Source organism: Macrotis lagotis, chromosome 1 (genome assembly GCF_037893015.1).
Source record: "Macrotis lagotis isolate mMagLag1 chromosome 1, bilby.v1.9.chrom.fasta, whole genome shotgun sequence".
Classification (NCBI taxonomy): Eukaryota; Metazoa; Chordata; class Mammalia; order Peramelemorphia; family Peramelidae; genus Macrotis; species Macrotis lagotis.
Window position 1 is genome coordinate 512436615 of NC_133658.1, and position 17792 is coordinate 512454406.

Consider the following 17792-nt stretch of genomic DNA (forward strand, 5'->3'; position numbering starts at 1 on the left):
GCCTAAAATAGAAATATTTGCAATTGAAATATTCCCTCAGGGACAGCTAAGCAGCACAGTAGATAGAGCACCAGCCCTGGAGTCAGGAGTAACTGAGTTCAAATCTGACCTCAGACACTTAATAATTACCTAGTTGTGTGGCCTTGGGCAAGCCACTTAACTCCATTTGCCTTGCAAAAACCTTTAAAAAATTCCCTCACATTCCCTCACATCTTAATAAACTTTATTTTGTAAATTTTATAAATTTAATATCATCCTTAGTTGATTACAAAGACAAAAGTTTGATATGGGCTTTCTAGTTGCTGTTTCTAGTCTAAAGGCAAGTTCATGGGTCATGTTTATACTATGGAAGATGTAGAAATTTCAAGTAAAATCTCAAAATTCAAACATCCCACTATCACAGTTTTGTGAAATGAAAATGATGCTGAGAAGTTAAGAAGCCTTCAGGGAAAAGGGGTCCCATGATGCAGATATGAACCTGTGACAGAGCCAGCAAACTGCAAGTATATCTGCAACCCCAAACTTAATACTATCACAAACAGTTTACGTGCTGTCTGGCTCATTAACCAGTTTAAAGGGTAACCTGTCCACACAGAATTTTGCTGTTTCACTGATGGTTTCCTGGGACCTCTCAAAGTTTATCTCTTATTTACTTCCTCTCTGGTACTACTTCATTACTGCCTGGCAAACTGGTGTTGCTTACCCTGGGAGTTTCCTGTTCTCTCTAATACATCTTTTTTATTTATGTCTGTACTTTCCTTCTAGTGTATAAATAAAGATAAGCTGATTTTTGACTGCATTCTGACCAAGAATTTTCTATAAAGGGAAGGATCACATACTTGGGGAAGGACAAAAGGAACTCCTGCACCATTAACCTTAGATAATTCCAAGTCTATGATAAATCACCTTCTCTCTGGACACATAGAGGGCCTTTAAAACTCAAACCTCCTTCAGAGAACAATAATACTTCTGCAATGACTTAAGATTTTCAAAGTACTTCCTTTATAACAACCATGTGAGGTAGGTAGAAATAAATAAGTGGTAAGCAGCAACTATCTGTGCACCCTGCAAAATAAACTCATTAGAAGTGATCCCTCTTATCCTCATTTGCCTCGCAAAAACCTTAAAAAAAAAGTGATCCCTATGAATTCATTAAAGTCAAATGACCTTCACTTGGCAATATTGTCTAAGTCATTAGTTTGTTTTAATGTATAGAGGTGAAAGTCATAAAATTATACTTCTTTGAAAATATGCTACAATTCAGATGTGCCACTAATTTAGTATTTTCTTCCCCTAAGTCAAAGCAATTTCATTCATTTTTACTGCAATTTTGGCATATAATTACATAATTTCTAGGAAAGTCAAGGTGTTATTTAAATCATGGATCTTTGTCCAGCATCCTTCAGATTCAAAGGAGAGTTGCATGGACAGAATAGGCTCATGTGTACTTTATAATTTTATTTAACAATAGAGGAAGAATGATAGAGAAGATCTCACTAAGATTGTATGTCTAATGAGTAATAAGAATAATGATGATGAAATTTTAGCATCAGAAACTTTGCCTAAAGCCTAAACACCTTAGTAAGTGGCACTTTAGACAACTGGTATTTAAATATTTTATTTTAATAGTAGCTCTAATACACTAATAGTCAGAAATGGGCAATTATTTACTGTAGCCAGGGTAACAGCACTGACACTCAGACAGGACCTGGTTCTTTATCCTTCCTCACTCCACTGAAACCAGAAAGCAGCCAGGCTAAGTTTGGTGTACTCTTTGAATGAGGTGATAGGAAGATAAAGAGACTTATAATGTTCTGCACATGGCATTATTGATTGATTTAAAGGGATTGAGAGTAATTATTCAAGGATGTGTCTATGAGGTCATAATTGTATCACATGTTGGACCTCTAATAATACTTTTGACAATAGCATTTCTTGGCTTAGTGGCTAGAGCACTGGGCCTAGAGTTAGAAGACCTTAATTCAAATCAGACACTTGATAGTTGTGTGACCTTGGACAAATCACATTTTTGCTTGCTTCATCTGTAAAATGAGCTGGAGAAGGAAATGGCAAACCATCTCAATGTCTTTCCTAAGAAAACCTCAAATGGGATTATGAAGACTCAGATACTACTAAAGTGACCCAAGAACAACAATAGCACTTTAAGCTTTGTAAAGTACAACATAATGGGGTATCATTTTATTCTCACAAGTCAAGAGTTAGGTTACTATCATTATGCTCATTTTACAGATGAGAAAAATCACTGACATTTGAAATGTCTTCCCTGGAAAAGACTTGCTTTATATATACACACACACTCAAGGATTCACTAATGCAGTCCAATAATAAGCATCCTTTTCTACAATAACAATATGGCACATATGTTTTAGTCACTCCTGTACTGCTTGTACAGCTATCCTGTTATTTGTCACTGAGAAAGGATGACCTTTTTCAAACTTCTGACAACTATGACTTATAAAAAAAAAGTTCTACTACTTCCATTGTTGGTTTTTAAGCTTTCAATATTATATTTCAATATAACTGTTTTCCTGTGTAATTCTAAATATTTAATTTTATACATTTAATATATTTTTCTGAAAAGGAAATCACAACCCTACCCGACTTTCAAAAGGGTCCGTGGCTTACAGGATCCCTGATCTAAGTATATTACTTTCTTCTTCTAAATTACTAAGGAAATCCCCATCAGCAGTGGCTAAAAGGAATGGGAAATTTAAAAGGAATTCCAAAATTAAATGAGGTCTACTTTGTCCAGCAGATTTTTTCAATGAGGTCCTTCATGGTCATCTTGTCCCATTCTTCAGCATGTGGTGCCTGCCAGGGAGCTTCAGCAGGAATCTGAAAAGAAAACATACATATTCCTTAGGGACTATGTCAATGCTCCTCTGCAGGGTGATATTGAACCCTAAATGGTGACCTTTCTTAATCAACCAGTTACACATGAGATTCTTGTACACAGTAAGTTGTCATGTTGAATGTGGGAATGTGAGACTTTTAATTTTCACATCATTTATTATTTATGGGAAAAACCTTAGAACCACTTCATCAGTTCATAAATAAGGTTCATATTCCAACCCCTTTCATTGTATAGACAAATAAATTAAGGTGCAAGAAGGTTAATATGACTTGCCAAAAGTCATAGATAGAGGTAGGATTCCTCTGATTCAAAGGTGGTAGGATCTGAGTTCAAGGACTGTAATATAGCTGGAAGGGCTATAATGATAGCATAAAGCATAACTGCTCGATAAGCCTCCTATGGAAACTTCACACCCATCATACCTCCTTCCCCATGTGATCTATTGTTCTCCATAGATTGTTGTAATCCAGATATGCTATGGGATTCCACACTGGAGGAAAAGTCCCCCGAAAGGCTGTAGATTTCCCCTGTAACATAAAAATTAGGAAAATCAATTAGATTATACAACATTTTGAATTAAATCTTGGTAACAGGAAACAAAAAAATACAAACTATTATCATCAGTAAATAGTTAAATAGGTAGGTTAATCAATAAGAACAGTCATATACATATTACCACATAGACACACTGCTAATTTTCAGTCAGAGAAATTAAATTCTTTAGATTGATAAGAAGACAGCAAGTTAGTTATTTTTGTGCTTTCAGGAAAGAATATTTAATATATTCTCACCTATATACAAATAAAAGATCTTTCAGCACCTGACAAATTAATACTTATCAAGTCGAGGGAAAAAACAAATACACTAAAAGTTAAATAATACTACAAAAAATATGTTACAAGTGATATAGAGAAACATCAATGAGAAAATGGGGGAGGTGACAATAAAATAATAATTAACATTTATATAAAATGTTAAGGTTTGCAATATATTATCACATTTCATTTTGAAAACAGCTATATAAGGTATGAATTGAAGAAAATATTGGGGCTAAGATATATTAGAATAGCTCAAAACATTTTTTTTACAACAGAACGCAATACATTATAAAAAAAGAAACATATTAGGAAAGATGTTTACTATTGATATTTCTGAAAAAATGACATCTAAATTTTTTAAGTGATCTACTTTCCAAAGGAAAATGGCCAAGATGAATAAATGCATAAGAGCATTTTTCACAGAAGGACAAGATTAGAGCCAGAAGGTACCATAGAGATCATCTAGTGCAAGATCTTCATTTTCCTCGGATTAAATAGTGCCAAAGAAGTGACCAAGATGTCACAAATAATGGCAGTTGGTATCAGAACCAGTTCTCTGATTTCAAAATCTTGAAAAGAAAAACAAAAATTATAAAAGATAAATGAAAAAATTTTAAACTCTGCTAACTGGAGAAACAAAAGTACGAATATCTCTGAGTTACCATCTCATATTTATTAATTGCAAATGTAGGTGAGGCTATTCAGAACCAGGTGTTACCAATAGAACTGTAATGTTCCTGAAAGAAAAAAAAATATCTGCACAAAGTATTCATAACATAATCATTCATAACACAATTACTTATAACTGTGAACCACGGGCTAATGATTGAGATAGCTGAGGTCTTTGTGAACAAATTATCATATGAATATAATAACAAATTATTATAAAATGAGAAATGGCAAACATCACAGATACCAATAACTCTGGAAAATTATATATGGAACCATATATGATAAAGAACTAAGTAAAATAATATGTAAACTATTAGAAATAAAAGCTATTCCCACTAAAAAAAGAAAAAAAAGCAGAAGAAAAAGAGTAATGAGACAGATGTAAACAAGATATTTTTGTTATAGTTTTGTTAAAATTAATGGCTATATTTAAAAGCAAACTTTAGATAATAGGATTCATGATTACAAGTGTCTGTGAACTTTTGTTTTCTTTATTTTTGTTGATAGTTACTATTGTTTAGAAGAAGAAATAAAATGGTTTTTATAAACAATTGGGCAAGTCAAATCTATTGTGAGAATGAAATTATTAAATGAATGGAAACATTAGAATAATATTTATAAATCTTTAGCAAACAACTCTGGTTCTCTTAAAAAATAAAAGGAGACTTAGAAGAAGAGTAGAAAATATATTTGGACTAGTCCAAAACGACCCTACAAGATATGCCATGTATTCTGAAAGTACAATGACAGAGAATCTATTTAAACATGGTAAGAGAAAAGAGATTTAAGACGTTATATTTGGGTAAATAATTGCAATGATAGCTCACTATACAGGTAGTTCTTGTCTTAATTAGGACTTAGTTCACATTTTCTCAGCAAAAAATGTATTCTTGAAAAAAACAACCCTCATTGGAAAATAAGCATATGTTTTGCTGCACAATTTTATGCTTCCATTTGATTCTTTTCAATTTGCCACAGACAGGGCATGTCTCTGGGTACATTTAGAATGTTTTAGACAAAATTAAACAGTATTTTTCCTACATCCCTAAGTTAAAACTCTCTAGACTCACTGAATAAACTGTACTTTGCACATTGCCTTGAAGTCCAAAGAATTTGCTTTCTGGAAAACAAGTAGAAGAGTCAAGATGTAGGTGTCTCACTATGTAAAGAGATGAACATCTTATAAGTGGAAACAAATAAGAAATGAGTGCAGTTACTTTAGAGAATATAAAATAGTCATTTCAAAGACCACGGGGAAAAAAACTAAAAACTGTCATATTAAATAGTTGTAAATGTAAAGAGTTGTTCCTGGTTGCCCTGCAGGCTCTGTAAGTTTTGATGCAGAAAAACAGATCAATGAGAAAATGGGGGAGGTAATAATCACTTAACTACTAAACTTATATAAAGAATTAAGTTTGCAAAGTGTTTTATATATATTACCACATTTCATTCTCAAACAGCCATATAAGGTAGGTGTTATTATTATTATTATTATTATTATTATTATTATTATTATTATTATTATTATTATTTCTACTTTATACATGAGGAAATTAAGACAAGATGTTAATAATTAACTTGCTATTAACTGCTAGAGGCATGAGTCCCTATCCATAACATCAAATTGCTTCACCAGGAGAGCTAGAATGGTAGGAGAATATGCAGATGTGCACACATTTCCACATATTTTCAAGATTCTTCTTCCTTTATCTTCAAAGATCTGTTAAGAGATTCCTTCCTCTGAACTTCATGCCTGATAGCTCTTTAGGTGGTCTTCATGTAGGCCCATTCCAATATATTCTCCACTCAGTTGACCATTAAAGTACAGATCTGACCATTATCATTCCTCTACTTAGTAAATTCCAGTGAGTCCCAATTACCTCCAGTCTCAAATATTAAGTCCTGGATCCTTCCTACCTTTACATTATTTTTATATTTTATTCTCTTCAACTCCATGATTCAACCAAGCTGATCTACTTACTGTTCTTTTTCCAAGATTCTCCATCTCTTAAATCTGTCCTTACTTCCATTTCTTAGCCTCCCTGGCTTCCTTCAAAACTCAGGTCAAACACACCTTCTGTGGGGTCTCTTTCTGCCAAATGGAAAAACCTAAGCCTCTAACAACTTCAACTTTTCATAGAAGGGAAAATTATATGAAGAGTAGAGGAAAAGCAGCAAAGGAAAGTTTGTTAAGTTTCTTAGCAACATTGCTAAGAAAAATCTCTAGTGTTTCGTTGCACGCTTTGGAATCTCTAGTGCTCCCAGATGTGATAATATGACAATATGATCAGGATTTCAAAGACTCTTGATCATCACACATTTCTCATGAAAAAAGATTTTGGTAAATTAAGCTTCGGTGAGTCAGACACCTGAGAAATAAGCACATAACTCCTCAAGTCCCAGATTTTTGAGATCTCAATTACTTCCCAGATGGTTAGTACTTCTATTTCAAGAAAAACTGTCCTGTAAAGAAGTAAGAATTGTTGTTCTAAGCAGAACATGATGTCCCTGGAAGTGAACCAAAGCTTCTTGGGCTGTTTACAGTAAGTACTGTTTAAACCAAGCCATATTTGTGATAAGGAGAGAACACTGTTCAAGAGATAATCATTTATTGAACCTATGACATTACTGTGTTGGCCCTTTCAAGATGAGCCAAATGTTGGGACACCAGAAAACAACCACCACCATTTACTCTTGGCACTGCTTGATTTTTTTTATTGTCCATCTTTATTTTAAAATATCTTTAAAAGGTTTTTCTTTAAAGTATAGACTTTTTAAGTCTGACATATTAATAAAGCCCAGTGCACTATCTATGAAATGTCTGGGGGGGGGTACCTAAGAATTGTATTTTAAATTTCTTTGTTTTGAAAAACAACCAAAGAGGAAAATTCACTGAAGATGAAGCAGAAGATCTGGGTTCCAGTCTCAGCTCTTCCACAATTTAGCTTGGTGATCTTAAAACTGAGCCAAATTGAATTGGACATCAAATTCTTCAAGCTCACAATGAGAATATTATGGTATATTATCTCTAAAGTCACCTCTGTTTGTACACTACTATTATTTCTTGGTTTCCCATGATAAGATCACCTATTAGGCTGTGCCAGTTCTCCTTATCAAACCTGCTGGCAACAATGCCAAGATACTTAAGGGCACTCAGATGCTAAAGTGAAAATCAGATACTTGCAGTAATTTATTTTCTCATAATCTTAATGAAGTGACTCAGCTAGCCACTCCTTTTAAGTATTGAGGTCTTTCATTTGTGAATGAAGCATGGAGAATCATTTGAGGTTTTTTTTTAATTTAGAAATAACCTTTCAAGAAGTCCAACTTTAGGTTGGATGCTATAGCATCTTTAAGCTATAAAATTGTGCATATCCTTTGATTCAGTACTACCACTACTGGGTCTGTAACCTAAAGAATCATAAAAAAGGTCCCCGTGTAAAAAAATGTAGCAGCTCTTTTTGTGGCAGCAAAAAAAAATTGGAAGGGGATTGCCCATCAATTGAGGAATGGCTGAAAACTTTATGGTATATATGAATGTTACTGAATGCAGAATATTATACTATAAGAAATGATAAGCAAGAAGACTTCAGAAAAATCTGGAAAGACTTATACGAACTGATATAAACTGAAGTGAACAGAAGAACAATTTATAAAGTACCAGCAACATTGTACAATGATCAATTATATACAACTTAGCTTCTCTTAGCAATAAATACAATACCAAGACAATTCCAAAGGACTCATGATGAAAAATGCCATTTACATCCAGAGAAGGAACTGATGAAATCTGAATGCAGACTGAAGCATATTATTTTTCTACTTTGTTTTTTTCATGGTTCTTTTCTTTTGTCCTTTTTCTTTTTTATGGCATGACTAATATGGAAATGTTTTACATGATTGCACATAAATAATCTATATCAAATTCCTTACTATATTAAATCTTAGGAAGGAGTTGTGAAGGAGGGAGATAACCTTAGAAATCAAAAATTTTGAAAATGAATGCTAAAAATTGATTTTACATGTTATTGGAAAAAATGCTATTTAAAAAGGGATGTTGGGTTTTCTTTCTTCTTTCTGTGTGGAAGAAGGCAGAATTAATCTATTCTCTTTTACCTGATACTTTCAATTATGATCACGTTCCTCTATTTCCTTTTAAGGTCACACTTAACAAATGAGTGATCCAAATTGCTATTTTCATTGCATTACCATTTGCTCTCCTGGTCTGTGCTCTGGTCTGTGGATGACCACAAGCAATCCTTTCTATCCTGAAACTGTGGGGAGGGTTCCCGCTTCCCTAAGGCAGTAAAGTTCCTTTTCCTGAAACTGGAGCCCAGACTATGACCTAGATCTGAACATAGGCAAAGTCACAGAATCCTGCAATCTCCCCCAACCCTTTCACCACTTGTGGGCTGAGCACTATGGACACCTGCTGGATGTCTCCCCAGACCTGTTCCTGGTTCCCAGGGCTAAGTCTGCACTGATGTCTGAGGTGGACAGGGCTCTGTGCTCACTCTGGTGCAGCAGTTTTCTTGCTATCCTTTCAAGTTGTTAATAATCCTTGGCCTGAGAAGTCTGAAAACTGCCCCACTGCCCCAGGGATCCAGGTACCCCACAGGTTGTTCCTGGCTCTGGGATGCACTGTGGGACTTTCCAACCCTGGAGTGACAGATCTTTCCTGTAGGTCCTCCAAGTTGACTTGGCCTGGGAAATTGTTTCACTCAGGTTTTTCTGTGGGTTCCAAATGATTACAGACATTGTTTAAAGGTATTTGGAGTGATCTGGGGGAGACCTTCTGGGAAATACCTACCTCCACTCTGCCATCTTGGCTCTGCTCTTTCCTCCTTTTCTTAGTTAACTTTGTTTTGTTTGTTTTTTCTTGCAAGGCAATGGGGTTAGGTGGCTTGCCCAAAGCCACACAGCTAGGTAATTATTAAGTATCTGAGGCCCAATTTGAACTCAGGTACTCCTGACTCTAGGGCTGGTGCTCTATTCGCTGTGCTATCTAGCTGCCCCATAGCTTATTTCTTAAAGGTCATTTCCTGTCCCCCCCCCCATTCTTTAGAATTTGATACTGTCTACCACAGTCTCTTTCTGAATACTTTCTCCAATCTGGATTTTTCTAACACTCCAGTCTCTTGGTGTCTCCCCCTAACTATATGAATACTTTTCTAGGCAACTAAGTGGTACAGTGGAAAGAGTGATGAACTGGAGTCAGAAAGATCTGACTTTCAAGTTCAAATATGGTCTCAGTTGTGAGCAGTGTTACAAGTCATTTAACGTTTGCCTCAATTTCTTCAACTACAAAAGAGCTATCACCTGACTCAAAGAGTTGTTGTAAAGATCAAATGAGATAATATTGATTAAGCAAGCTACACAGTGCATAATGCATAGTAAAATGAGGTGAAAATTGAATGATAATCAAATGAATTGTGTCTGTCTCCTGGCTTTCTCAGTATCTTTGCTAGATCATCATTGGTCAATGGAGTATCTTCTTTCTTTTCTTTATATACTCACTCTCAGTAATCTCATCAGCTCCCATATATTAATATCTAATCCTAATCTATCTTCTGATTGCAGTCCCAAATAATCAATTGCCTATTGGACATTTTGTCCTGGCTGATCCATGTGTATCTCAAACTCAACCTGTCCAAAACAGAACTCATTCTTTTTCCCCTTAATCAATCCTTTTCCCAAAGCTATTATATTTAAAGGTACCATCATCTTTCCAGTCATTCACAATCAAAACGTTAAGGTCATCCTTGAAACTTTACTCTCAAATAACTCCACAAATCCAATCAGTTGTCAAATATTTTCTTTTTATTTCCTTATCTTTCATTTTATCCCCTTTTTTCTAATTTAGCTACCACCTTTTTTTTTTTTAGCTCATCCACTCTGATCTGAACAGAGATGTCTCTTAACTGGTTTCTCTATCTTTAATAATCTATCTTCTGTAATCTATCCTCCACTTAATCATCAAAGTTTACTTTCCTGAAGTGAAGATCTTATTATATCATTCTCTTCTTCAATAAGCTCAGTGGTTCTCTATTGCCTTTAGGATCTAATTAATCTTCTACTTGGTATTTAAAGTTCTTCATAACCTAACCCAAACTTTTCTTTCTAGTTTTCTTACTTACATTCCTCTTCATATACAATTAGGTCCAGTCATACTGACCCTGTCTTGCTCTACCTTACAAAGGGCACTATTTTTTGTCTTTTATTTGCATACAGACACATATATATGCATCTTTTCTCTTCCTTTAAGTATGAGATAAATAATTTTGACCTGCCACCTATTCATAAAGACTTAACAAAGACATATAGACTTCTAAATAACATCATTGCTATCATATTTTTAAGGACTCCAATGAGACTTATATTGGAACCTGAAGTAAAAACTTGTTACTAATTTTTTTATCTTAAAGAAATTCCAAGAAAAACATACTCAACACAGTACCATTTACGTAAAATTCTATTCTTCCTTTGAGAGAATTTTACTTTTAAAAATTCTAGGGGTGGCTAGGTGGCGCAGTGGATAGAGCACCAGCCCCAAATGCTTAATAATTACCTAGCTGTATGGCCTTGGGCAAGCCACTTACCCTAATTTGCCTTGCAAAAAACTAAAAACTAAAAATAAAAAAATAAAAATTCTAAACCTTAGAATTTCTTCGCTATATTAAAAAAATCACTATTAATTTTAAAAATCACCAAAATTAAAGTTAACAATTGTCTTAATTTTGTCCAAATTGGCCAGACTGGTTGTCTAGACAGACACAATTCATCTGATTATCACTCAATTTTCACCTTCATTTTAACCAAGAGCGTTTGACCCTATAATGAAAAAGCTGTCACCTGTTTCTCTACAATGCTGTCTTCAAGATCTATAACATTTGTTGTTGTTGTTCAGTCATTTCAGTCATATACAAATCTTAATGACCTCTTTGGGGAAAGATACTGAAGTGATTTTTCATTTCTGTCCCCAAATCATTTCATAGATTAGGAAAACAGGCAAATACAGTTAAGTGACTTACTTGCCCAGAAACACATAGCTTCTAAGTATCTAAAGTCAGATTTGAACTCAAGAAGCTCATGAGATTTCCTGATTCCAGGCCTGGCACTCTACATCAATGGGTCATATTAGAATTTGAGAGGTACCCAGAACTGAAGTGGAGGTGGTTGTAACATAGGAAATTATCTGTATTTAACAAACCACTAGACTCAACAATACACTTAAAATGAATATGTTCACCTTAAATTATTGGGGATTCATTAGCTTTACCCTTAAATCCTCATTCCTCATTCAAACTTCACTATTTCTTATGAGAGAATCCCTTTCTCTTGATCCCTCAGGAATGTAACTCAAGAGTCAGGTTTGGCTCTCCTCTTTTGTTTGCAACTTTCCTCTTTTGTTTGCTCTACCTAATCAGTGGTCAACTTCTATCAATTAAATCTTCCCAACAAAAACATATGACTAGTGATGGTAAATACTGAATAAATGTGGAAAGGTATGAATTTGGAAACTCCAAAAACCTTCCCCTTTAAAACTTTCATCACAACAAATGTAATAGGAAAATATCCCCAAAGCTGGAGAGTACTGCTTTCCCCACACTCCATAAGAGAAGAGGATAATATTGGACCTGAATGTAGGCCATTCAATCAAGTAAACAAAGACAATAGGACCCGTACTGAACTTGAGGAGGAAAAGCATTACCTTACTAGAACATGGATTTAATGATCATAATGAGAATAATCAATAAAAGTAGGTCCTTTGGTAGTTGGGGGGATAGGCCATGTGGCGAGGAGGATGGAGGGTTAGTTAATAAGACCAAGAAAATAAGAGAAGGAAGGCACAACCTACTGAATATTATATCGTCAGTTAAAAGGCAAACAAGCATTTGTTAAACACCTAGGACAGGTGCAATCTGGGAGGAGATTATTTTTTTTTTTTGTCAGTTGGGTAAGAGGCCATTCTTTATCTCATTTCTTACCTAGCCTTAATTACCAAATTGGTGTTGCTTCAATGAAGCTGAGACTTGGGAAAGACCTTAATTTAAAAAAGTGAAGGTCTCCTACTACATCCTGGTCTTCAGGCATTCTGATTCACATATGATCACTGGACCCAATGACTGCCGAGGCAAAAGTGAGGCTGGTGGCTTAGCACAGCACCCCTCCACTCAAATCTAATTCACTTACAAGTCATGGCAACAACTCCTGATGCCAGGGTCCTCTTTGAAAATGAAGGACAAACAGAAACAACTCTGTTCTAAGACTGCTAAAGCTGGATATAAAAAGGAAGTTAAAGGGCAGTCTGTTCTCAAGGAGTTCACAGTTTGATGGGGGTGGCAATATACAAAACAGCTACACATACACACACACATATATATATATGTAAGCAATTTATATAAAAGTAATAAATTGGAAATTATCAAGAGGAAAGGCAGTAGAATTAAGGGGGATTAGTAAAGGCTTTCCTGTAGGTGGTAGATTTTTAGCTGGGACTTAGATGAAGGCAGGTAGTGATAATGATTCCAAGCATGGGACAGAGCCAGAGAACATGCTGAGTTGGTCACTTTGACAGCTAAGTAGTGCATGACCTGGAGAAGGGAAAAACCAGATGAGGGTCTGCCCCAGGGAAATTCAGGTGTTCTGTTACAGAGAGGGGTCATCTGAGTGGCGCAAAAGCAAATACACATAAATCACTCTACTGTACTCTAGAACTCTATATTCCTCTAAGATATGGTGAGAAAATGGCAACATGGCAATGAGTCACAGGGCTCCGTCAGCAGCACATACCCTGAGTGCTACATCAATTTTACTCTAATTTCCAATACTATTCCACATAATAACATTTATTCTAAAATGACTGATCTCTACTGAAACAATATTTTTAAAAATTATAGTTTACATTTATGTAGTATGACTATAGGGTTGCCTAAGTGCTTTATATGTATTATATTTCATTTGGTCCATAGCAGCCCTGTGAAATAGATATGGTAATTATTCTCATTTTGAATTCTCATATTCTCATTCTAACACTTTCTCAGTCACATGCCTGAGCTGGAATTTGAAACCAGGTCTTTTGACTCAAAATCCAATGTTCTGTCTACTCTGTATCTGTCTGGTTTGGTTTCAAGTCTACAGACTTGACTGCATAGCAGTTTCTTCTCCCCATCCCACTCCCCAATTTTCTGACTTATTTTGTTAGTTATCTTCCCCCATTAGATTGCAAGCTCCTTGAGGTCAGGGACTATCTTTCCTTTTGTTAATCGTCTTCCTGGTGTTTAGCACTGTATCTGGCACATAAAAAGAGCTTGAAGTTTATTGAACTGGACATCACCATTGTGCCTATTATGTGGTTAACAAGGCACTGTGGGGCATAAAATGATGTTATCTTATGCTCATGACATTCTTAAAATGATATTCTCAGTTCTCCTGGTGTGCCCTGCCCTGGTTAGACCACATTTGTAATGCTTTGTTTGGTTTGGGGGCACTGCATTTAATAAGAGGAGGGAGTTTAAAAGCTAAAGAAAGGAAACCTAGATGAGATTCAAAATCACAATAGACAAGGATCATTTCAAATATAATGAGACACAGTGCTACTTCTCCCCTCCTTTTTGCCCCTACCATCTTTAAATATTAGTAGAGTTTTATGGGAAAAGAGATTATTCTTGATCTGCTTAGTCCCAGATGACAGAATTAGTGGCAATACGTTAAGATTATATGGAGGTAGCTGGGTGGTGCTGTGGATAGAGAATAGAGCCTAAAGTCAGGAAGACTCAAATTCTACATCAAAGATTACTAGCTTTGTAACTTTGTGCAAGTCATCTACTCCCCTTTACCTCAGTTCATCATCTGTAAAACAAACTGAAGAAAGAAACGGCAGACCACTCAAGTATCTTTGCTCATAAACTTTTATTGTTCAGTTGTTTTGTGCTCCCATTTGGGGTTTTCTTGGCAAATATAAGGAAAAATGTATTTAAAAAATAAATGCTTCCCCACCCCTGCCTCAAGTAAAGAGCAAATTTGTGTAGATAGTACATTTATGGGCATGGCAGATAGTCTGTCCAAAGGCACAGATGTATTCATTAAATATCATCTGCAAGAAATAAACAGAGTGAGAAGCTACGGGGGGAAATATGAATCAGTCCCAAAAGGTGAAGTAAATTCAGATTGTGAAGGCTTTAAATGACATACAAAAGAGTTTGCCATTAATTCTAGAGGTTATATGGAATTGCTGAACTGTTTCAGCAGAGGAATAACATGGACAAACTTGTGTTTTTGGAATATTATACTGATATCTACATGTAAGATGAATTAGAGGGAAAAAACAAAAGACTCACAGTCAGGTATCAATTAGGAGGCTATTGTTAATAGTTTAGAAGAGAGGTATAAAGGGTCTGAACTTGAGGGTGATGGAGGTATAGTTGTATGAGTGAAGAGAAGGGGATAAATGAGAGAAACTGAAATCCAGAAGGACATGGCAACTACCCAGATATTGTGGGATAGGCAGTTAGAAAAGTCAAGGATGACTCCAAAGTCACCAACCTGTGACAGACTTATTGAGTCTGAGATGTCTAGAAGGCAGAACATAAGCTTAAGAGGAATAGCTAAGCCTAAATATTGTATGGGGATGATCTGCATGGTGGTGGTAATTGAGAGTAGAAGAGGTCAACAAGCAAGGAGGTAATAAGAAAAGAGAAAATGTCCCCAGCCAGAGTCTTTTAGTATGCTCACAGTTAGGAGGAAAGAAAATTTAACAAGAGGCCAGGCAGGCAAGAAGTCAAGGAAAAAGTAGCATCATGAAAACTCAGAGAAGAGAGAGTAGTATCCTGAAGTCAATAGCATCAAATATTGCAAAAAAAAAAATTAAGAGGAATGAGGACTAAAAAAAAGGTCAATGGATTTAACAATTGAAAGGGCAGTTTCATTCATGTGGTAGAATCAGAAGCTAAAATGCAAGAGGTTGAGACATGAGTAGGATATGGGAACATGGAAATAATATGAGAAGAGACAGCTTCTTCAAATAGTCTGTCAGTAAAAGGGGGAATTACTGTAGATATTCATGATTAGAAAGAGGATTAAAATTACAAAGAGAGGATGATGGAAAGGAAAAGCTCCTGGAGAAAAAAGGAGAGATTAGAATCAAGAGCACAAGTAGATAGAGTTAGCCTTGACAAGAAGGACAACTTCTTTATTAGAAACCAGAGATAATGAAAGAATAGGAATTATTTTTTAGGGGTTTTTGAGGTGAAGAATGAGAAAATAGAAAGTTTAGGCAAAATGGTCTCAATTTTCTCTTTTCAGTCTCATTTACAAGGATGGTTTAGCTGGATCTCACACTAAAAATCTCATTTTCAACTCTATTTTCCCACATATTATAAAATAAATAGCATCTGAAATCATCCATCCTCTTCTTCCAAATATTTCACAATTGAGTCTATATTCAAACTAGTGTCACCTTTGGCTGCCATGTTTCTTTTCTTGTCAATATGATTAAGTATTTGCTGTATAAGACCATTTCTAGGCTTTTTTGGTTTCCTTATTTTTTTTATCAAGTCAGTGTTAAATGTTGATCAAATTTCTCTAAAAATGATAATAGTTAAATCTTTACTTTTGTTCATTTTGCATTTTTCAGAGTTGACAGATTTGGCTAGAGTTGCCCAGTCTTTTCATCTTTTTCTTCTAATTCAACATTATCACCTTTACTCTAACCACTTAAACAACCTGATAGCACAAGACAAAGGATGCAGTCAAACAACAAAAAATTAAGAATTTACTCTGTGTGAGGCACTAAGGATACAAATAGAAGAGTATGACCATCCCTGACCTTAAATAATTTATCAACTGGAGGTTACAACATATTCACAGATAAGTGCACATAGAATTTATGCAAAATAAGTATACAGTTATACATGGGCACACTAATAAGTGGAGAAATCAGTAAAGCTCTTTTGAAGGAGGGAATATTTGAGATGAACCTTATAATGCTCCTAAAAAAGAAGACATGAGAAGAAATTACATTAGAGGAAAGAGAGAACACCTTTCTAGATACATGGTGATAGGAAATGAGAATGTACAAATAGAATTTGGCTGGAGTACATAGTGCTTGAGGGGATTTCTTTGTTTCAAAACTCTCCTCAGTCCAACCCAAGTGATATTCTTTAAGCAGAGATCTAAACCCTGTGAATTCTCTTCTCAGTATAACTACTCAGCAGCTATTTGTTATCACTAAGATTAACTAAGTGCACAGATCTAAACCCTGTGAATTCTCTTCTCAGTATAACTACTCAGCAGCTATTTATTATCACTAAGATTAACTAAGTTTGCTTTTAAAGCCCTTCACAGACTTTTCTCAACAATCTTTCCAGTCTCGTTGGACATCACTGGCTTTTTTACTGCTCCTCACACATGACTCTCTGTCCTGACTTTATATCTAAGTCCTGGTTCCCAACTTGTAGAGTCTTGCTCTTCTTTTATGTTTAACTAAGACTCAATAATTTTTTTGCATAGAGACTTTTCTATTTTCCCCCTGAATATTGAAGCCCCCTCTTTTCAAATTATATTGCACTTAAGTGCATTGAATTTATTATCTATTTATTCTATAGAGCTGGAACATAGTTCAAGTATTTATTCTACAGAACTGGAACATAGTTCAAGAGTAAACACCATGTGCTGTTAGGCATTCTTCCCAGCAAAATCTATGCCAAAACATTAATTTCTAAAGTAACATAATGAGAGGTCCACCAACGGCTACAGTACAGCTGGTTGCCATGGTGTGCTTCACTGTTCTTTCTGGAAGGAAGAATATGGGAGAGATACAAGGCATACTGTGGGATCAGAAGAAAGAATGATGGCAATAAAATGATTATCAGATATTGCAAGCTTTAACATTGTAGTTATCTAAAACCTCCTAGTTAAGGGCTGTGAAAGAAAAAATTAATAATTTCAATAAGGATAACAGAAAGATCTCCCTATGAGTTAAAAGAAACATGTTAACACAAATTGAAAAGGAATAAATCTATTTAATATCAGTTACAGCTAGGTCTGACTAATACAAACAAAAATCAAACAAATAGCCTTCACCATTTGGTTCAAACATTTTACTTAGGATTCCAGGACACATACGCCCTAAAAAAAGTCTGATTTCAGTCATTGGCATAGTAACCATGAATAAAATGTCTGTGTAAAGAACAAAATAAATACTGAAAAGTCAGTTATCTGAGATGGATTACTAACAAGATAAACTGTATTTTTTGTAGAACCTGGGTTCTTAAATAATGAAAAAATTCTCATTGCAAAGTCCTCTAAACATGTATCGTACATGTACACACAACATCATCACCCTTCTCTTATACCTATCTCATGCTCTCTGTGAGGTTCTGGGTACTAAATGGGAGCAGGGCAGCAAAAGCTCTGATGGGTCATAT

The 17792-nt window shown here is 35.1% G+C and overlaps 1 protein-coding gene across 4 annotated transcripts in view; it reads right to left on the reverse strand.

Moving 5' to 3' along the window:
- The window catches only part of MAOA (monoamine oxidase A), a 93920-nt gene that overhangs the window by 24488 nt on the left and 51640 nt on the right, over window positions 1-17792 (reverse strand). For all 4 annotated transcript variants that reach the window (XM_074214145.1, XM_074214146.1, XM_074214144.1 and 1 more), the window contains 2 exons: window positions 3298-3402; window positions 2765-2856 (listed from right to left, as the gene is read on the reverse strand). In XM_074214145.1, the coding sequence (XP_074070246.1) occupies window positions 2765-2856; window positions 3298-3402 (197 nt within the window). The remainder of the gene's footprint in view (window positions 1-2764; window positions 2857-3297; window positions 3403-17792) is intronic.